This window comes from Tauraco erythrolophus, chromosome 2 (genome assembly GCF_009769465.1).
Source record: "Tauraco erythrolophus isolate bTauEry1 chromosome 2, bTauEry1.pri, whole genome shotgun sequence".
NCBI classification, from domain to species: Eukaryota; Metazoa; Chordata; class Aves; order Musophagiformes; family Musophagidae; genus Tauraco; species Tauraco erythrolophus.
This window is the reverse complement of record NC_141466.1, coordinates 32,732,748-32,754,968: the sequence shown is the minus strand read 5'-3', so window position 1 is coordinate 32,754,968 and position 22,221 is coordinate 32,732,748. Positions and strand designations below refer to the sequence as shown.

General features: G+C 36.3%; 1 protein-coding gene across 1 annotated transcript in view; it reads right to left on the bottom strand.

Annotated features, from left to right (window-relative positions):
- The window catches only part of CEP162 (centrosomal protein 162), a 45,380-nt gene extending 23,475 nt beyond the window's left edge, over positions 1-21,905 (bottom strand). Inside the window, exons 1-14 of the mRNA XM_086631329.1 lie at positions 21,838-21,905; positions 20,894-20,997; positions 15,572-15,710; positions 13,362-13,472; positions 11,044-11,193; positions 8,205-8,357; positions 7,748-7,934; positions 6,745-6,797; positions 4,478-4,593; positions 3,501-3,531; positions 2,983-3,105; positions 2,039-2,230; positions 1,791-1,872; positions 672-936 (exon numbers count right to left, since the gene is read on the bottom strand). Coding sequence (XP_086487455.1) covers positions 672-936; positions 1,791-1,872; positions 2,039-2,230; positions 2,983-3,105; positions 3,501-3,531; positions 4,478-4,593; positions 6,745-6,797; positions 7,748-7,934; positions 8,205-8,357; positions 11,044-11,193; positions 13,362-13,472; positions 15,572-15,710; positions 20,894-20,953 — 1,662 coding nt within the window. The 5' untranslated portion in view covers positions 20,954-20,997; positions 21,838-21,905. The remainder of the gene's footprint in view (positions 1-671; positions 937-1,790; positions 1,873-2,038; positions 2,231-2,982; positions 3,106-3,500; positions 3,532-4,477; positions 4,594-6,744; positions 6,798-7,747; positions 7,935-8,204; positions 8,358-11,043; positions 11,194-13,361; positions 13,473-15,571; positions 15,711-20,893; positions 20,998-21,837) is intronic.
- Between the last annotated feature and the right edge of the window lie 316 nt (positions 21,906-22,221).

Sequence of the window (22,221 nt, the reverse complement as noted above, 5' to 3'; positions counted from 1 at the left end):
GTGATTGCCTAAAGGAGTGTAGGGCTAATTTAGGGAAGACAAGAAGAGAATTCGGGGATGCAGGGAGAAGATTTGGGATTGTGTAAATCTTGTTATGGAACATTTGAAAGAATTGTGAGAATGTGCAAAACTTACAGGATATTTAGTGAAAGGACAAAAACTGGGTAAAGGGAGAGATTAAGGTGGATTAAGAAGGAACAAGTGTGGGAAATACAGTGAAAATCAGAATAAAGAAGCTGGTGACATGACCAGGTTGCTGGACACTACACTTGTTTGACTAAGCCCTACATTGATCATTGCAGTCTCTCCTACATCCTTATTGAACTGCATTTCTAACTGTGTCCTCTCTGTAGGTACACTCTCTGTTCTGAATCTGTGTGTTTATACGTCTCTCCAATGGAAACACATGCTCAGACTCACTACTAGCTTGAGTTGGGGACCACAGCAGCCTTGCACATACTGGGCTTAGACAGGAAGAATGCCACTGGTCCCATAGTCCCCTGGATTGCGCTACCTCCAACAATAGCTATGGTAACGTGAGAGTTTCAGGAAAAACAGCAACAGACTCTCAATTTCTAAACATCAGAGCATAATCAAGTGACAGGCAGTTTAAAAAGCTATAAATTTTAAATGTATTTCCATATAGTAAAAATCTGGTTGATGTTACTTACTTTTTTAGTTTTGCTGCCTTGTGGAAACAGAGAATCTTGTACCATTTTTTCTCTTAGTACATCAGGCTTTACTTCACTGACCTGAATTTCTTTCTCAGTCACCCTCTGAAAGCTATCATCATTCACAGCTGTCTGCAGAAAGATGTTCTCTTCTCTGTTAAGTTTTTCAAGTAAGTTTGTCTCCCAAACCGTATTATTCTGGTGCTCTTTAAAGGGTGAGTGGCTGATGAGGTCATTTGCTGTGCTGTCTACCAGTTTCACAGGACTACAACAGAAAGGAATAAAGTCAAATATAGTAAGACTTTTGCCCTTTGCTTTTCTATCACTCTGGAAAAAGTGGGCCATTTTTCCTTTAAGTATCAGCTGTAATGACTGCTTGAACTTGAAAGAGCCACTAGGCTTCCTTTAAGAACAATCTTGAAGATTTAGTTATACAGATTCACTCCCACGCTGTAGAAGAGCCATTTCCCAGCAGTGACTGTTTTTATGGAGGTACCAAACTCAGCTACAAGATGAACACCTGCAAGCATGGAATTAATGCTAATAGAACAAAGAATGGTAATTTCTCCTGGGAGCAGCTATGCAATAAGCTCCCAAAATTCATTTGCTAAGCATAACTTATTTCTGACAGTTCCAGGGCCTGTGCTTTCTGCTCTAGACACACCATTGGAGCAAACCAGGAGGAAGAATGGAACACAGGTTAGTAAGAATCATGAGAGTAAGTCAAATAAGATTTGGTCTTAGATTATGGACATTGGAGAGCTAGGATAGGAATGTGGGCTGAAATCTACATCTGGAGGAGAGGAAAGAGAAGACGACTGGGAAAGCAGAGATACTAGCTGTGGTAGCTGTGAGAGTGAGGAAGCCTCCTCCAAATGATTTGACAAACATTTCTGCTATCACTCCAACAAAGTTGGGGAATCCTGGGTCTAAACCAATTAGCCCTGTACATTCATTCTACAATTCACTGAAAATGCCATTATGCCAGTGCAAGACATAATGAAATTTCAGTATTTAATCAGGGAAAAAGACAGATGAGTTATTTAGCAAGCTTTTTTTCACAAATAGTTAATGGACTTAAGTTATTACAATTCTTAAAATGCATTCTAAAATAAATACCTTTCAGGCTCCACATCAAAACCTCCAATATTATGTGAATATCCTTTAATCGGTTTCATCAATTCTTCCACAGTAGGTAAATCTAATTAGTGCAAAAACAAAACAACAACAAAAACCCCAGAACTTAGAAAAAATATTTGTAAAAAGGACAACATTTTAAAATGTTTCATAAATGGAGTATTAAAGATATAACCAGTTCACTCATTTTACATGTTTGTACGAGACGTGCCTGCCTTTGAGGTATTTACCTGATTCCATAGTTGACAAGTTTTTTGAATCGACATCGTTATTTTGGGAAACGCCTTGTACTAAGCATTCTGAGACTGCCATTGCAGAATCCTGCAGTTTTTGCTCATCAGTGTCTCCCAAAGACTGATCAATGTGATGGTATGCTTGGTGTAATGCTTCAATGTCACTAGTGACTTGTCCATAGGAAATGCCTGTGAAAAAAATGCAGGCTCATAAGGGACACTACAGGATTTTCTGTCTTGGGAAACATCCCACTGGAGCCTGCGTTTCAGTTACTAGCTTAGTCCATTATGTGGTGAGAATAGTGATTTTAGTTATGAAAAAATATATTTTAAAATATCATCTTTACTATAAAAATAAACAGTTGCCAAGTTAATTTGTACATACTAAATAGCTTCATCTACAGTTTGTATGCCTCTCCACCTGCCTCAATATTTCATCAGTACTAAAACTAACAGCATGCATGATACGACTATTTTAACAGTTGCCATTAGAGCCATACTCTGGATATGTGGCATACACCATTGTATAAAGTTTGGTAAGAGAATGTATTTTATAATTGTGCTCAATGTTATCAAAGAAGAATTTTAGTTATGATTAATAACCAAAGGAGACGATATTTAAAAATCAAACTGCAACATCCAAAGCAACTTCACAATAACCAAGTGTAAATAAATACATTATATATTTATAATATATATATAATATATATTACATATTCAGAAATATAACTTTTTTCCTGAAATATTTCCTTCTCCTTTCAAGATTTGTTACTAAAAGCCAAGGGCTTCTTGTTCACTGATAACCTAAGAATAAATGAAGACATCAAAGCCACCTATTCTACTAAAGTAAGATTTGTGGGTTGAGTTTTGTTGTTTGTTGGTTTTGGGTTGTTTTTTTGTGGTTTTTGTGTTGTGGGTTTTTTTTTTTAAGCAACCCTTACCTGCTTCATTCATTTCAATACCACTGACTTCTTCAGGTAGATAATGTTCTCTTAGAGCTACATCTGATGTTTCAACGGCTTTTTGAAGTTCTGTAGTTGAATCTTGTGAATCAAGTAATACAACTAAAACCAAGAAGACAAATGCTAAAGAAAACACATTTCTCTTATTTATACTCTGTCTACACTGGAATTAGAAGTACACCAAAGCTTATCTTGATGTACTAAACATGCAAAAAATGCTATACAGATTATTCTAATGCTACTAATGGTAAAGTAATTAACTCTGATTGAAAGCATCAAAATCTGAGTACTGAGTAGACATAGTGAAATAAAAAATTACATTGATGATCGCTTCGAAGTGATAACATGTAGATTAATTTTTAACCATTTGAGTCCAACAGACTTTCAGTAGAACACAATAAAATCAGGTGAAAAATATCAAAATAGTAAAAATCAGGTAAGAAAGTTTTTAAAAGTTACATTTAGTATTCTCCTACTGATCAAAGTACATGTTTTACCTTTAGCCAGCATGCCAGTGTTTGCTTCTTCCTAATAAAAATAAAGAAAAAAATATTACTTTTTGAATTTTAGAGGGAAAAAAAAAATCTGGACAAACTTAAAAAGTTAGTAGAAAACCTCTTAGAACTAAGCAGTTCTTCCTGCTCCAAGAATATGCACATCTCTCAAACTCTCCTTAGGATGCCAAAAGGTTCTTAACATTCTGTACTCCATAAACTCTCTCATAAGTGACCGGGAACTAACTGCTACTCTGCATAAATGGAATAATATTTTTGCACCTTCCTGGTTCTCTTATATTATAATTTAAGAAAAGAAAATAACTTAGCAGTAAGAATATTACACTTACATTCTATTTGTTCTTTTCAAACATTTACTAGAAATACTACTCTAATAAACTTACTTAAAAATAATTTTAAAGTCCCATTTACCTATTATAGATGAACACGTGTTACTCTATAGACTCCTTTCACAAATAAACAAATCAGAACACGTGCTCCAGGAATGTACCTGATGTGCTCCACATCAAAAGACCTGACTAACTTAGTCGACAGTAATATCCTCAAAGTTCATACAGTGTAGAGTTTGGGTCCTCTGTCCAAACTGCTTCTCTGTCCAAAACTACTTTCTCCAGTCTGTGTCACTTGCTGGTGCAGACACCACCTTAATAGCTCTGAGAGAGATTAATCACTACCCATTCTGAGGCTGACGCTCCAACCTGAGCTCATTATTTGTGCATTCCCATCCTCAGTTCTTAATGCAAAGGAGGAGTAAGCAGGAAACCCTGTGAAGAACTTAATCCTTTCAGTGATTTATCACAGGAAAGTGTATTTCCTTAATAGAACAATATAGTCCCAAGATCACTATATTCTTTTCTTTCAGATAGTAAACCCTTATATAATATGCACTATATTTACAGTTATACATTGCAGAGCTTTTACAATTCATGCAAGTAATACGAACATTTGGTAAGTTATACCTGTTCAGGAGGACTTAAATCAACTCCTGACATAATGTTTTGATTCACCTGACTTCCCTCAGTTTTAAAGGTAGGATTAGCATCTGTTTCTTCTTCAAAATCTTCACTGTAGCTGCCTGAAGAGTAAAATAAACATCAAACAGAATGAATATTCAATCAAGATAAAGCAGCAAGGGAAAGCTACTTCCTTTTCCCCAATCTCTCATCTAAGAACAGCTACTGCCATTATTACTTCTTTCACAAAGACAACATTAAGGTTTCAAGACTGAGTGTGGTACTAAAACTACAGTGAAAGTCACACATAATACCTCTAAATTCAAATGAAGTTTGTCTTATGATCAGATGTACTTTACCTCTGTCTCCTCAAGGTGTACTTGAGTTGACCCCTTTTATTCACTCACTTTCTCTCCCTTAGGGGTGAAATGACGCAATTCCCCCCAGTAGACAGAGTACTCAGTACATCCACCTTGACAACTCCAGCAGGTTTTAGGCTCGGAATCTGTAATTCTGCTTCCTCTGACCTGCTTCGGTGGCCCAACAGCCACTCTCGAGAATAAGCATTGTTTAAAAACACAAGTGTTTCAGAGAATGAATTTTACAAGCAAGCCAAATGCTTTTCCTTCAGTTACCTAGATCCTTCCACAAGTTCCGATTCCCTGTTTCCATATCTCCCCCACTCAGCTCCTATGGTTACAGGCTTCCCTGTCTGCATTATCTGTAATGGCTAAATCTAGAAGCATTGCAAAACACTGGTTTATAATATGGTCTTTCGGTGTTTTGTCACCAATACAACGGACGCGCAGTCTAACTCATATGTAAAAATTACTCTATGAAACGTCACTATTTGAGCATTCCCTTTGGTTTTGGACCATGAGAAATCCGATCAGCTGAAAATAGCTTTCTCATACTGACTTAAGAAATATACAGTGCTTCTACTGTTCCTGCACATGTATTATCCACTATTTCATTTGCTATTTAATGAAATAGCAGTTTGACAAAGACAGAACCAAACCATGCACAGCACACAGATTGGTCATTCCAGAAACTGTCTTCCTAAAAATCAGAAGTGTCAATTTCATAAAACTGACCATAACAATCAGGTAATTTCAATCATTTTGTTAGGAAAAAGGCTACAAAATGGTAGCGTTTCTGGTACAATTATCAGTAGTACTAACAGCCTACAGAGTAATCAAGCTTTCAAGGAGATTTCCTGTGGTTAAAGTTTACAAATACACCCTCTTTATGTTTAGGAAATTCAAGCCTGACAACAGGATCTCTCAAAATCTCAGCTAAACATATAAATATGAAAATATAATCTGTTGATTAAATTATGGGAATGATTCTATGAATACACTCTTTATCATGTACTTGCAATGAAGAGCGAACTAGAGAGAGATGACAAATGAAAGACAAATAAGCAAGACAGAAGGAGTGTAGCATGGCAGTTTGGGAAAAAAAAAATCAGGTAAGATTAATACCGCAGATTACAGAGATTAAACTCAGGAATGAAAAGATGGTACAACAATACAGATGACAGTTAAGACATTGAATTAACACAAACATTAAGACATATTTCAACATCAGGGTCGTTTTTAAATTGATAGTTGGGTTTGGTTGGTTTTTTTTCATTTCTGTTTGTATTTTAGGACATAATAGACTAAAAATCCACTTAAAAAAACCCAACAAAAACAAAAGGAAAAAGCACAAAGCCAAAAGCAAACCTCTAAAACTCCCTGTCTGAATAACAGCTGCACAGTCATAACGCAAAGGCCGCCTAAAAGACTGATGTGAGAACTACAGATAAATAAAAATCATTAACACAAATTACATTAGCTTTCAGATAAACAAAAACTCCACCCACAATGGTCAGGGTGATACAGGAACAAAAGTCATTTGGTTTACATAGTGCTCAGAACAAAAAAGTTAAGTGAGAATGCTGGACTGTCTTGTGAATCTGAAACCTAGAGTGAAGTTTTCTGACCGGCTCCAAAGGCAACACGGAGTATAGAAGAAGCTACAGGGTTGTAATATAATTTCCTTTTTCCAGACATTTAAATTACATCCTACTACAAACATGAAAATCCCATGCTATCCTCTGACACCTTGCTGTAGTGTTTGCATTTGAACTGAAGCACTAATCCACAGCTTTCATTTCTGTTATTCTGTTTAATAAGGTTCTCACAATTCTTAGTGTACACACAGCAATTAAAAAAACAACAAAAAAAGGTAAGAATTTTCAAATCAACAAATGAGAAAGATGGCATTACCAGATTTCTCTTCATGTGCAGATTCCTCTTCTCCTTTTTCAGTTTTTTCATTTCTGACAAACAAAATTTAAATTTCACTCTCTTCTTAGACAGCAAATAAATATACTTTTTTTTCTAGCTCCAAACTTTGATACTTCTTACAATTAGCAATAAAATTAAAAACCTGGCCATCATATCGAATCATAGGTAAGAAAGGCAGATAAATGTTAGCAATTATTAAAATAAATATTTAAGTTTTTACAACTGTCCATAGTTAAAATTCTCAATCTAACTCTTAAAACCACTCCCCTTCTGCATTCCCTCCAACATCTACATTAGCTTCTCAAAGAGGTTTGCTTCCTGTTTTAACCTTCTCATTCTGCATTAACAACAACAACAATATATATATACACACACACACCTGTCCTTTCTTTACCCTTTTCCCGTAAAGTTAAAGTTTTGTCCTTAACTAAAAGTCTCCAGAATTCTGACCGTCCAACTGTTTTCATGTTGGAAGTTTCCTTTGCACTCAGCATTTTTAGCAACAGCAGCCTAAATTGTCCCTTCATCCATTTCTGTCATACGTGTTCGAACTTATTTTTACATAACTGACTATAATTGGATTGCCCTAGTCTATGAAGATTGTGCATCTTTCCTCTAGATTCATTTGTAACATCATGTCTAAGGGGACACAGAATCTTTCTTGATCTACTTCCTTGGTATTATCAGTTGTTAACTCTTTTTAGTTACACCTTACAATTAAGAATGTTAAATCCACTTTTTACTATTGAGTTAAGCACAAGACTGAGTAGCTATGACCACTCATTACCAAGTCATGCTCTCACCTCACTCCTTTCTTTTATTTATTAAGCTCATTTCTGTCCTTGTCTTCAAAAAAGCCAAACCACAACAAATAAAAAACTGATTGAAATCACATAGAATGTTGTCCCACAAAATCTCAGTGGCTATACTCAAGTCATGTGCCCACTAATACAGTCCACAACGTTTCTTCCCTCTAAATTACCGTACAAATGGTGCTAGTATGACAGAATCATTGGAATCCAGCTCTTTATTTAATCTTGAATAATCGATAGTAGAGGAAGCTTCTCGTTCAAGTTTGGCAAAGAAGACCTCTTTTTCTTCTTGTTCTTCCAAGGTATCCAGTCCAACTCCCACGATACTTTGATTTGGCCCAGAAGCTAAAACTGAATCTAAATTTCAAAACAAAGAGTAAACTAACTGTGTCTGTGCTGTATGTCTGCATAGAATAGTCATAATAGTTAACAACAACTATAGACAGACTCATAAAATGTTAACAGTATCAAATCATCACAAACTAGTACTAGGAGCCTTCAGTCCACGAGACGCAGCTGACAGAAGTGAAGAATCCCAACTCGCAATGAATTAAGGTAAACTGCTTGTAATAGTAATTTATTTAGCACTAGCTAACTACATGAAATGCCCATGCTCTCAGTTCTCACCATTTGACTCCAGGCTGTCCCTACTTAAGGAGACAGCAACCCCATTACTTTTCTGACGCTGCACCTTTTCCACATGCATATTCTCACAACTTTCTCCTGTAGGCTGTGAAGTGTTCTGTATCTTGACAAAGCTTCCATTGGCTCCAAGCATTCCTAGGAAAAAAGTCGCAATATTCTTGACTAGCATCTAAACGCTATTCGTTTAACACTTCAGTTTTCTAGTCATCTTCTAAAACCACTAATTTTAATCTCATGTTGCAACTGTAAAGATACACAGTGTCACAAATCACATTCACCTAATTTCCATTTCTATCATGAGATATGTACATCTTGTTTAATTAGAGTTAATTAAGCTATTATATATTTTTTTTGCCATCCTTCATATTTGCACACAAACCTAAAGTTCAGCATGGGGGAAATATAACAACTGTAAAAATTGACTTATTGCTAATGTTACTCATGGAAGAAAATCACAAACACAAACTCTATACAGAAATTAACATTTTGTTTAATCTACTACCCCAGAGGAAGCACAACAGATTTTCGAAAACTGTAGCCATTGGCTTAGCAGCTACATTTCATCTGTTGCCAATAAAATGCTTTAAGGAAAAAAATAGTAACCAAAGTTACTTAAAGGTCACTGATGAACACCCAGTTGTTCCACTCTGTATATTTATACAACTACAACATGCAGTTGTTCTCCTTACTGTAATGTCATTGTTGTGAGGATTCAACATCACCTTGCCAACTTTATGTGTGAATTCTGCTCTTAGACAGAATGCTGCAATATCTACTTCCTTACGGAAAACTAAAAGCCAAATATTGCAGTGCATTACTAGTTAAAAAGCAGCACCAAGTCCCTTCTGCCTGCCCCTAAAACACACACATTTATACTTAGATTCTTTAGAGGTTCTCTTAGGAGAGAGGCTAGGAGTAAAGCTGCTTATGCATTTTATCCAATGACATACGAAACGATTCAACGGTTCTCACAGAAGGGAACAGACACCACGTCCGTCTTTTCCAACAGGAATCTCTGGTTGGTAAAATAAACTCAGAATTTTTTGTTCTGTCTGGCCGAGTGATGTTTAGACTGCAGCTGTGTCCTTGTACTGAACATACAAGGAGCAGTGAAGACACTGACAACAGCTCATTTCCTGCTGGCAGGAGACTGCAGGAGATGCGTGCATCAACAACCCTTCAGATCAAGAACACTAAACCAGTCTTCCACGTGCTGATCAAGTGCTTCAACTCTGGGCTGTTACTCTCTCCTCCATACAGGTCCAACCAAATCTCTTAAGAAATTCCTGCCTATATCACGACAATGGGGAATACTCTCCCTTCAGGGCTGAAAAGTACCCAGGGTGCGGCAGGGTGGAGAAAGCAAGAGCCTGAACACTTTTTCCTTCCCTACTGAGCCTCCTTGTTAAGAAGCAGAATAGTTTTTTTTCTTGATTTCAATGACAAAGGCCCTTTGCACGTTTTATTGGGAGGCTAAGTGCATAATATTCTACATCTTGGAAATTACTTCCAGATTCCTGCATCTAACTTCGTCTCTGTCCTCAATACAGAGCTTTGACTGACATGCCTCGCAACAAATAAATGTCAGAGACACTGACTACAGGTCAAGCTCCACACACATACGAAGTTAAAGCTAAAATAAATACATTTTGCTACTACATTGAAAAGTATAAAATGGAAAGCTCAATGTGCTGAGCAGAAGTGAAGTATGAATAGTCCATTTCTCTGGCAGCTAAATACAGTAATTTAAAGTACTTTACCCAGATGGTGCTCTATTCTAGTTATCAAGACAGCGAACAGGAGTCTGTTTGCAGCTGGGTCACAAGATTTTTTGCAATTTAGCCATAATCTCACCAGACCTCCAACATTCTATCTTTTTCAATGAGAATATGTTAGCAGAATCAAAGACAAACTGTCACTACCCTCCTATGTAAGATTTACAAGAAAGGAGATGGGAATACACTTCAGGAAAAAGACAATTAGAGCGCTTAACAGAACCAAATTTTAGAGAAAAACATTTTCCTGAGTTGTTTTATTTAAGTCATGTCAAATTAAATGAACTTTCTGAACAGACTTACATTGATCTTGAAGGCTTCATGGGATTTATGTAAACTGTCTAATATTTTTTATGTATTTCGCCAGTTCAAGCCAGACCAGAGCTTTCTTTAAAAAGCACCTTCCATAATAATTTGAAAATCAAATACTGTTTTGCAGCCATTGAGTTTTGCAATTCAGATAGTCGCAACTCCCAGACACACTCCAGATTACAGGCGATACTACTGTTATGAATGAGGGCAAGAATGTCTTTTTTACTTGCCCCACACTGAATTCTGAGAAATCTGTCAAACTTGGAAAAAATATCAACTTGGATGAATTTCAAGTTTCTTCTCACTGTGTTTTTTTGGCTGTTTGAACAGTCTTACTGATTTCTGTGGGGCCTGCGAGAGTTATTTATTTTTGGGGGAGGGTATTTGTTACTTTTCATAAAAACTTCTTGAAGCAGCAGTTTTCTCGAACTCCAAAGATTTCACTACCCATATCTTCACATGCAGTATTTTGTAAGGCTAATGATACACAGTATTCTTTTTCAAAGTCCTGTCACTTGAAATTAATTAAAATAAGAACCTGAGTTTCACTTAGAAAAATATTTCTAACTATCACACTCACAGAGATAACTCTAAAAACATAAATACAAAGGACCCAAACCTACACATAATGACAAACATCTATTTAAAAAGTAACTTCTCCTTAATTGACCAGGACGGTCAGAATTGAGCCGTTTTACCTGTTTAATATCATATAAATACAGTAAATTTGTTACCCCCAGAATTGTCTGGACTGTCAGAAGTGAGGCTTCCTTCTTCTTTGTTTAAGTACGAATCTTTCTTGTCCTTATGAAATTTTTCCAGCATTTTGAATTTAGACAAAGCCTTGCTGCGAGATGCACTGGAAGAAGGTTTAGGGGGAACTACTTTTAAGTGTACACAAACATTTACGAGTTTTTATATATAATAGACAGGGAACAAAGAGAAAAATAAGATGTGAGAATTCACGTTGACACTTTTGAAAAGTAATGCAGTTCAGTTTCTGTAGATTTAATTATCTATAACTAAACATTAAAATTAATACTTCTAACTTCTGAGAATAAAGCTTTTTTCTCTTTTTTATTTTTTAAAAAGACAAATTCCTTCTTGCTCCACGTATACCTTGCATTTAAATACACTGTTCTATGAGCTCCATACATTAACTGAAAACAAAGAAAACTCATAAAACTACTTCAACAATAACAGAAGCTTTGTACTACAGGTTTTGAAAGAAAGCATCTAGATCGGTTCAAAAAAAAACGTGGAAAAGCATAGGTACGTAAATTAGTACTGTCTTTTATCACTGCCAGGTACAAGAACGGCATGTTGTTTGCTCAAACCCTCGTGAGGACTTGCTTAGCAGCAAATACAACCAAACGCTTTGCATTCACATGAGTAGAATTAAGTTTTAGATAAGATTACTTATGCTGAAAACGGTGCTCTCTCATGATACTCGGATGATAGTCACACTACACACTTTGTATACCTTAGGCTAGACAGATGCATAGTATTAGAGTTCTCCTTGTTCAAATTGTCAGGGTGAAGAGGACTTCTAAATTGCCTAATGCAAAGAAAACTCTTTAGTTACAGGTGTTTCAAATTTACCTCGACACAAGAGAGAGCAAGAGTAGCCTAGAGGATCAGGCCAAAAACTTCCACTACCTAGAAACAAGACTATGAGGATATGTGACCAGAAGCTAACACAACTCAGACATCCAGGATGACTAAATGAAGCTCATGGGCATATGACACACGGTATGAAATCCATTCTGATACAATGCATGGGTTCTTTATTCGCTCAGCTGATGTCCAAGTCCACCAGTGTGGCATCACTTCTCTAGATTTATATTCTCCCACACTTACTGGGACATTAAAAGTGTTGACAGCATGCCTTCTGTTGTAAATAATGCAAACACCTGATGCGTTTCAAAACAGTAATTTGAAATAACTACCAAAGTTCTCCTCTTGCTTAATATTTCTAATATTAAGCCTAATTTGAGAAATAAATTCAGTTTCAGTGTTTATCTCCCAGACCGAGATGCTTTATAGCTATTCTATGCACACGAGGCTTATGAAAACAGGGCAGCACATATGCTCTAGAAAGCTAATATAGGGAAATGTTCTATAAGCTACACAGTAGATCACCAACGTGACCTAAAGACCAAGTGCCAAATATTTCTTTGTCATGGCTCTCCAAAATATTACTCATCTGCTTGAACTTATCACAGAATCATAGAATGGTTAGGGTTGGAAGGGACCTCAGAGATCATCACACCTTCCACTAGATCAGGTTGCTCAAAGCCTCATCCAACCTAGCCTTGAACACTTTCAGGGATTTAACAATTTAACACCAAAGCCATGTTTAAACTAGTACATACAAGTTAATTGCTATTGTCATTTACACAAAAGTATTTCATGGATCAACGTTTATAACTCTTGATCATTCTTTGGAGTTTCTCTTCAGATAGCATAAAAGTGACTTCACCTAAAAGGTTGAATCTGAAGTTACATTAACTAAAATAATCCTGCAGATTAACCAATTTATTTTGTCTTTCTTACACCAGCTGTACTGTTTCCATACCAGGGGCAGCATGCACAGAGCAGCCTATTGGTCAGCAGAGGCAAAAGAATTTCATCAATAGAAAAGAAGTAGAATACTTATCTGACTGCAGTCTTTGAAATTAAACAAGTAGAACAGTGAATATTAATATTTATTGAGTACAAAGACAGAAAGTGTAAGAGCTTTTCTGTTTACTAAACATACTGATTTTTGTTTAGATTTTCAAAGTTATTCCCTTCTCCCCGCTGGCTTACACTCAATACTGTCTGTCCTACTACATCACTATAGGTAGTAATGTGTGATGTAACAACAATTGAGCAAACGTTCACACAGTTATTAGTTTCTTCTGGAAATGACAAAGGAAGTAAGTGGCAGCTTGCTTTCAGTGAGACCACCAGTCAAATGGGCAATTTGCAAAGGATTTTCCATAGGAAACACACTAGTAATACAAGGCTGATATTGAATAAATATAACAAAACATATCTAATCAAATACCAGACTGGCAATCTGAATGGGGACTCTTTTGTTCACTATATTCCACTATTTCAGCATGGCTTTCCATCAGTTTCTTCTCTTTTCTCAGTTTAACAAATCTTGTTTGACAATCTTGAAAAGTAAGACAAAGAGCAATAACAGACAGGCAAGCAAGACAGGACAGGAATTCTTATTATCCAATTTCTTTTTATCATTTAAACGACAAAAGTAAGTAGAAAGGACATTAGTCAGAGGTAGGTCTTTAACCTGTCAAATATGGAAGACAGTATCTTGAATCATAATTTGCACATTTCAGTTTAAAACTGAAGAACAAAGAGTTCAAACGTGCCTAGAATAACAAGCTGAGTTATTTTAAAATATACTTTATACTTCTCAGCCAAATGCGCAGAAATAGTCTATGCTATCTACCATTAATCTACAAAACCACATGAAAACAGGCTATCAGTTTAAATTTCTACCTATGTCTGTAATAAGACGCCTTAGAAAAAACAATCAGACAACAAAGAAATGTATAGCATATATTTAGTCTTCCAGTTGTCTCTCTTTTTGACTTTCAAGAAAGCATGATATAGATACTGAAGTAACTCAAAATGGAAACCTCGAACTGGAAACAACTTGTCAGCTTGGTGCATTACTCAAACTAATTCACCAGACTTTGTTAATATAACGACAGCTCTATACAGGGCCACCCAAACACATCAACTCATACACATGGAGCTTGTATTTGTAACGCAGTGCCACACAGTTGGTGGAGGTAGGATTTTTACATTTACATAAGTTTGAATCATGATGACAAAACAGTTTAAAACTAGTAATTCTATTAGCTGACAGCCTGTTTATAATAAAGTCCTATCTGCAACCAACATGGAGGTTCAAGCCTAGAAGAACACACAAGGATCTCAACAAAATTTCAAATATGCCAATATTACACTTTTCAGAAATTAAATTCAGCTTATTTCCATAATTTTATCATCACAGCATTTTTTTTTTTCCTCCTCTGGACAGTTATTTTGCTATTTAGGACACATTCAATAACCTTACAAAAAGTTACAAATCCAAGTCACCATCTTCTCAGTCACCCTATGCAGTAACCTTATATTGCAACACTTCTGTGCCTTCATCCATTATTAATACATCTAAGCAACGTACTACATAACATACACCTGCAGAAGAACATTAGATCTTGCAAAAAAGTATTTCACAAAGTACTTGGAAGCATGAAAGACAGAGAGACACATAGGAAAAAGGAGCAGTTCTAGAAGCCTATCCACACTGAATTCCTTACAGTCACCTGACCTGTCATTTTAACACACTACAAGGATACCCACAGGAACTAAAAATCACAGCATAGTTTGCAGTGTATACACACATGTACAAATCCCCTTTTATGTATGGGATTCATCATTATCAGTTATAGCCAAATAAAAGTTATCTGCTGTCACATCTGCAGAGGAAACCTCAGTTTATACTGAAGGCGGCCAAGCTGGCCTCTGCAAAAAACTCTCTTTTGACTCTGAATTGCCCTACAACTAGACTTTATTCAGCAGAATGGAATTCATCATAGTACAGATTGCTTCTGCGCTACGCAGTTCCTCATCTATCACAGTACATACTAACACAACTGCTACCATTTGCGAGTGTCCAGTGTGACAAATACCGCCCTTTCCTCACTGAAGGATACAACCAGGAGCTCTGCTTCATGCCACAGAGCTATGCTCTTCTTGCCAAGACAGAACCTGGAAAACCCTCTAAGTAAAACTTGAATGCCTCTCTGCTTGGCAGTATTAAAGTATTAGGTGGGATATGGCTTACTGCATATGTCCCACAGCGCAGAATTCTATGCAGACAGTGGTGACAGAGGTGTAGCTGAAATAAAATTAATAATCTGGCTGGCAAAATAGTGCTCAGGGAAGAATTCAGGACACAGTTACATTTTCTAATTATCTTACTATTTATAACATATTTACTCTTCACAAGTTTCAATAATTTGAAAGCTACAAAAAAAACCCAGCAGAAACCTTGCTTACAGCTTGAATATGATCCCTTTTAAAAACGTACAACTACATTTGAGTTTTATATTTTACAAATGTGTATTGTAATGTTCTAAAGCACTTGCGTGGCAGCAAATTTGAAACCAAGACTATATGAAGTATGAGAAAGAACTAGCCTGACCCCCTGTGGCCGAAAAATTGCAAAACTACATTATTTACCAACATCATCCGAATCTTCCTCAGATATCCACCACGGCAGTGAATCCTTTTTCTTTGTTTCTTTTTTCCTGGGCTGTCCCAGTGTCTCAAGAATGCTGGATTTTTTCTTTGAATTTCCAAGTGAATCATCTGAAAGAGACTGAGTCAATTGCCTATGAGATTAAAGACAGCTTTTACATTTTCACATTGCTTCACTGTCTTTCAGCTGCTCAATTCTGGACTTCGGAGTTCAGATGCCCACCTTTTTTGTATACGCTGCTGTATATTCGTGTGGCACAATACTGCGTATTATAATGAGCCCGGTGCCAGAATTTGGACATGTTAAAAGTTAACTGCTTAGTAGAGTATATGTTCAAATGAACAGCATAATCAGATCTTTATCAATCACTTACAACATTTAAGAGCCAAAATCCTGACCATCCCTGAAGATGATGAAGCAGAGCAGGAACAGTTTTGCTTTGCCCTTGCTTCGTACATGAACAACATTACTAATATCCTAAAAATAAACCTTCACAAGCAACATTCTAGCTCTCAGCAAATGAGATTTCATAGAATCATAGAATGGTTAGGGTTGGAAGGGACCTTAAAGATCATTTAGTTCCAACCCCCCTGCCATGGGCAGAGAAATCCTCCACTACACCAGGTTGCCCAAAGCCTCATCCAACCTGGCCTTGAACACTACCAGGGATGGGGCATCCACAACTTCTCTGGGCAACCTGTTCCAGTGCCTCAGCACCCTCTGAGTGAAAAATTTCTTCCTTATATCTAATCTAAATCTCCCTTCTTTCGGTTTAAATCCATTGCCCCTTGTCCTATCACTACATGCCCTTGTAAAAAGTCCCTCTCCAGCTTTCCTGTAGGCCCCCTTTAGGTACTGGAAGGCTGCTATAAGATCACCCCGGAGCCTTCTCTTCTCCAGACTGAACAGCCCCAACTGTCTCAGCCTGCCTTCATAGCAGAGGTGCTCCAGCCCTCAGATCATCTTCGTGGCCCTCCTCTGGGGGAAGAAATTAATTTTATACTTTGTGTTCATGGAAATCAATAGAAATGCCAGAGCCATTCCTACCCATCTCTGTGTTTAAGGTTTCATATATATTAGTCATCCATGCCAATTTTGACTGATGGCTTAAATCAATGGAGAAAGAGTATGAACATCCTATGAATTTAAGTTACTGAAGAGTAACAACGAAGGAAAAGACCTAAAGACACTTCCTAAGACAACAGCATCTTTTTTGAAGCAATGCAGCTTTTTAAAAAAAACTGATCTCTGCTCTTTTCCTTTAATAAAGCTCTTTATGGCTTACAGAAGGCTCAGAGCCACAATTAGCTGTTCAGACACTGAACAAGGAAAGATACTCATTAAGCTCGTGTACTGCAACCTTATGTGCTACATATTCTTTGTGCTTAAACTCAGTAAACATGGGGTTAAGGGGAGTGGCATACTTCTTATTTTTATCTCATTTTTTAGCCATAATTGTTGAAGCCAATTGTCCTAAAGTGTCTTAAAGAACACAGTGAATAGAGTTAGCAAAACCATAAAGCATGAGAAACAAAGAATTCACATACACATCACACGGGAAAATTTCTAAAGCTTCCCTTTTGTCATAGTCACAAAAAAGAAAACGTGATAGTATAATCAGAATACTAGAGGCAACAGGATTGTAGGTACTTAATTTGCAAAACACAAGAGGATGTTTTATTAAAAGCTTCTGCAGTCCACTGCCTGATTCCTATTGCACAAAAAACACTACCATAAAAGCCTACCTTTACTATATACCTAATTCTTCAATTTATATCGGCCTAACAAGAACATCCATAAATAAAATGCCTATTATCCAAACCTACCATTTAAGGAAAAAATAATTATAAGAAAATGTTCTTATTAATATCTCTGACCAATAGCATCTTCAGAGCTTACAGTTTCACTTGAGAAAACTAAATGCCTGTCATACAGTCTCAGAAAGAAAATTTAAGTGCCCTGAGCCTTGCAGTTTAATAAAACACAATTTTAATAAATTATGAAACTGCTAGACAACAGCATGCACTGTGATTTCTTTAAGTTGGCTCAGTGACATATTAAAAAACAGCTTTATATTCTTAATAAATGTCCTATAAATAACAACTTCCTTACACTAGTCACAACACAAGTACTAGTGCCCTTGTCCCCAAAGGTCACACCGCCTCCTGCTAGCTAGAAGTACTGACAGGTGCTTGATGCAAGCTCTGTTATCGCTTGCTTGCTGTTTCTTTTATGACTAACAGTATCCTCTATCCTGCAAGCAGAACTTCAAGGATGCTCATACTCCTTAGGGTATTGTAACTAAAGAAACTGAAACTCCCACAGGTTGTTCTCAAGTTCTGGAAACTTTCTATGTCCAGCCATCTTGTCAACTGCAGATAGTAAAGTTGCAGCAGCTGGGAAAGAAATGCTGACACAAAAATACTAGTGCATTTTTCTCAACAGCGAAACTTACAGACAGTTTTTTTTTTTTTCTTTGAAAAAAAGTAAATAAATAAATCAATCAACCTTTTGGACCAGTAATGGCTTTTCAGTGCCAGTAAGTGGCACTGATTTCTTCCTTTGCCTCCTCTATAAAACAGTCTGTCAGCCTTTCAAGAGCACAGACATACACACACACACAAACAAAAGTGTCACTTGTTTAATCTCAACTTAAATAAAAGCCAAAAGAGTCAGTTTTAAGAACTGGGACAACTACATGGCACATAATCAGCTTACCACCTCCTATACACATGAAGTAACTTAAGAAAGTAGATAGGTCATACAGGATTGGATCTAAAACATTCAGACTTTCATGACCAGTTGTCCTAATTATTTAATGAAACGAGTCTTTTCCAATAAAACAAATCTACTCTAAATTATAGTTTTAGTAGAAAATAATACTTTCATGTATTTGATCTTTTAATAAAAATTAAAAATGTTTTTCAAACATGGTTTAATGTGTAGTGTTACTCTTCCAGGTACTATTCTACAGATTTTCTAATTAAGATAGTGCAGCCTTTCCTTTTGAAAGTCTTCCTTCTCAGCTGTCCATGAATATCAAGTGGAACAAAAGTAAACCTAGAAGAATAGAAGCAGACAATGGCTTTTTCCTAACTTTGCTTTGCTTGAAGTGCCATAAAAAAAGCAATTAATTGAAGTACTATGTATTAGAAAGAGCTCCTGACACTGCCTGTCCCAAGGAAACTTCACAGCCAACACTCAGAAAACTCAGGAGCTATACCAGTACGACAGATGATATGTAAATTAAAGTTACAACAGGGGAAGTATGCTAAACCAAGATACTGGTGGCAGGGAGTGGGAGGATCACAGGCACACAATGGAGGAGGAAGAGAAGAATTAGGAATGACAACAGGCCATTCTGGCAAGGAGTTGGGAATAAGTATAACTAGGCAGAGAAATCATTAAAAGATCTATCCTACATGCAGTAATTGTTGTTACACATTTGTGTTTCCTTCTGGGTAATGAAAAAAGCCTAGAAAGTCCTCTTCACTGATAGTTTTAAAGTTCAGTGCACATACCAAAACACTTTAGTTTAATCCTTATATTAGACTTGCATCCTTTGACTGTATCTACAGTCTTTCTTTTAACTTTGTATATAGTTTTAATTGCTAACATACATACAACCCTCCCCCCCAAAAAAAGGCAGCTTCACTATGAGTTATTTAAAAAGCAAAAACCATCCTGCTTCATTTCTTCTCCGAAAGATTTGTCTAAACAACATTAAGTCTTCCTCAGACTACTAAGAAACAGGTTTTGTTATTCCCACTCGTCGCCCCTGCTGTTACACTTTCAACACAAACATCACCTACACAGTGATTTCAAACAATGGAGTACACCAGCTTCTCATCTTTCTAACAATAAAAAGGCTGCACACCTTTTATAAAAAATAAAAGCAAAGTGAGGGACATAACAGAAGATGCATGCATGTAAAGTAACAGAGAGTAGATAACGTCATTGTTATTTGGGTCTGTATCTAGCTGGCAAAACATAAAATAATGCATATTTTTAATGGCTGGATTGGCAGTATATGTGTTTAAGCAATTTTTAAACACTTTACAAACAGTTTTAGTTTGAAACAATAAAAACCAATTAAGACATGAGTTGTTAAAAGTTACATTCTCTGGAACATGAAAAATACCACTTAAAATAATTCAATACAGCTATTTTGATTTTTTTTTTCTAACTTCAGCATTCTTAATGTGGGCAATAGCTGAGAAGCAAGAAGAGCATGTCAAATGAGGAACAAAATATCAGAAGCAATCATATGCAGAGTTTTGTCAGATGCACAAAATAAATGAAAGAATAAATCTCCTCTCCCCTCCCCAGAGCAACTGCCTTCATAAAAAAATGTAAGTAAAGAACTGTTGACAAAAATGCAGAGCCTATTTTTCTATGTTTACTAACATTAATAATTTCAGTGAATTCAAGAATGTTAACTCATTTACACCATCAAATTAAAGGCCAAAATCTACCTTTAAGTTATTTTGTGAATCTTAATTTTCAGATGGCATTTTGGTTTTCTATTTTCTCAATTTAGTATTGGTCAGTGAAGTTACAATTATTCTGTATCTGTAAAAACACCCACAAGCTGCACGGTGAAGGCAGTTACAGACATACCTGGGAAAGCTAAAATCTTCTTGAAAAAGAAGCATGTGGTTACTACAGATCTTCACTACACAGTATGAAGTACAACTTCTATAGGATCTGTGCATTTTTCACAAGTAATTAAATTGTAGCACAGCCTCTACGTCTTTAAACACACATTACATATAACAGAAACCCCAAGAATATTCTCTGCCATCATTGGCTACACTTACATACGGCAACAGCATCTAGTAAAGGCCTTATGTCTGCAGTGTTTACATCTTAGGGTTACCACACTGTGTATCTGATAGACCAGAAGGCAAATTCTGAAATTACAGGTCTATAGGCAACGAAAAAAACATACCAAGTTAGAGCATTTTGACCACTTCCAATAATTGCTAGCTTAAGTCATAACTCACAGACTTGCACGATTTGGCCTGTACTCAAAATCATCAAACACCATCAGGAAAAAAGGGATCGAATTAAAATTTTCTAATCACTAAAACATACTTTGTTTTGTTAGGACTAATACAAGAATTTTTAAATAGAATTCAGGGAAATTAGGTATTGCACAGAAAAATAAAGAAATTCTTAAAATGCAGCTTGCGCCCACATAAACGAAATTTTTTTTTTAATCTCATTTTCAGTTATATATCAATTTGAAGCTATTTGTATTTTGACAGAGAAAAGGGATGTGACCTTGCTCTGAAACATACCTCTTTCAGAAACTCTTCAAACTGCTCATCTAATTCTTCTTTTGAAAATCGAAGAGCCATAATCTCCAACTGGATGTTACCTTCCAAACAACTGAGTGTAAAACCTAAGATTTAAAATAAAAATAAAGCTAATTAAAAGTATTCTGAAATTAGAGGTAGCCTAGGGATTTGATGCTTTCATAGAGAGCTATAAGCAAAAAAAAAAATCTTGAGAGATGCCAAATTTCATTCCTCCCACTCCTAATCTAAATTATTTACTGAACAAGACAACTGATGCAAATATACCTGAATTACCCAATTCCTTATAATCAAAATACTAATTTCCAAAACAACAGTTTCAGCATTTAAATCTTGAGGGACAAATAAAATACTATTCTCTTCACCATCTTTACATTTTTCTTCAAAAGACATCTCTTAGCTACCCACAATTAAGCATTTTGTCAATGATCAAACACGAATCCACTGCCATACTATTTCCCATCCATTTTAAGGGCCTGTAATTCCTTTCTATGTTTCTTCTCCAAAACCGGAGACATCTGGCATAATAAGTTTTGTTTAATCATCTCTGCTGTGCTTAGGACTCAGTAAATAACAAAAGTATGAAAGTCTTTAAGATTACAGGACGACATTTGGTTTGATCTACCTTGACACAGAAAGCCAATGGCACCTGCCCCCCTCCCATTCCCAAAAGTCTATTGACTTCTCAGGTATAAAATATGCCCCACACTTAAAACTCTACAAAGCTTTCATATATCATACTGCTCAACACATATGGCCACCTTCAAAACTGCATATGTACAGCAGTATTAAACTACCCTAGCATCTTCCAGGCTGAGAAGTGCTATGTAAACACCAGAGGGCTAAACATTTGCAGAAATGTTTTTGCTATTAAATAAAACTTCTCCCAATATGGAGCCCTCTCAGTACACAGGACTGTTACCTACCTAGTAAATTGATTCTGACAGTCAAGTTGAGACAACTGCTTCCTGCTTTCACTCCTTATTCATCCACAGACCACCCGACGCTTTGGCAGTTAAAAAAAAAAAAAGTTATAGCAAACTGCCCAGACTTTGAACTGAATAAGATATCTTTATGTAAGCACTTGGACAATATCTCTGAAAACATGGTAAGAAGATTAAGAATGTTACCTCTCATGACACACGTAATCCACTATCCTTTCATACTTTTACATCAAAGAACACTAGATGCTAACCACTAGATGCTTTAACTGTTTACTAGCTGTGCCAACTACTTAAGCAAGTGTAGAATGCCTAATTCAGCCTTGCTAGAAAAAGAAACTGATTCTTCTGACATTATCTGTACTTCTG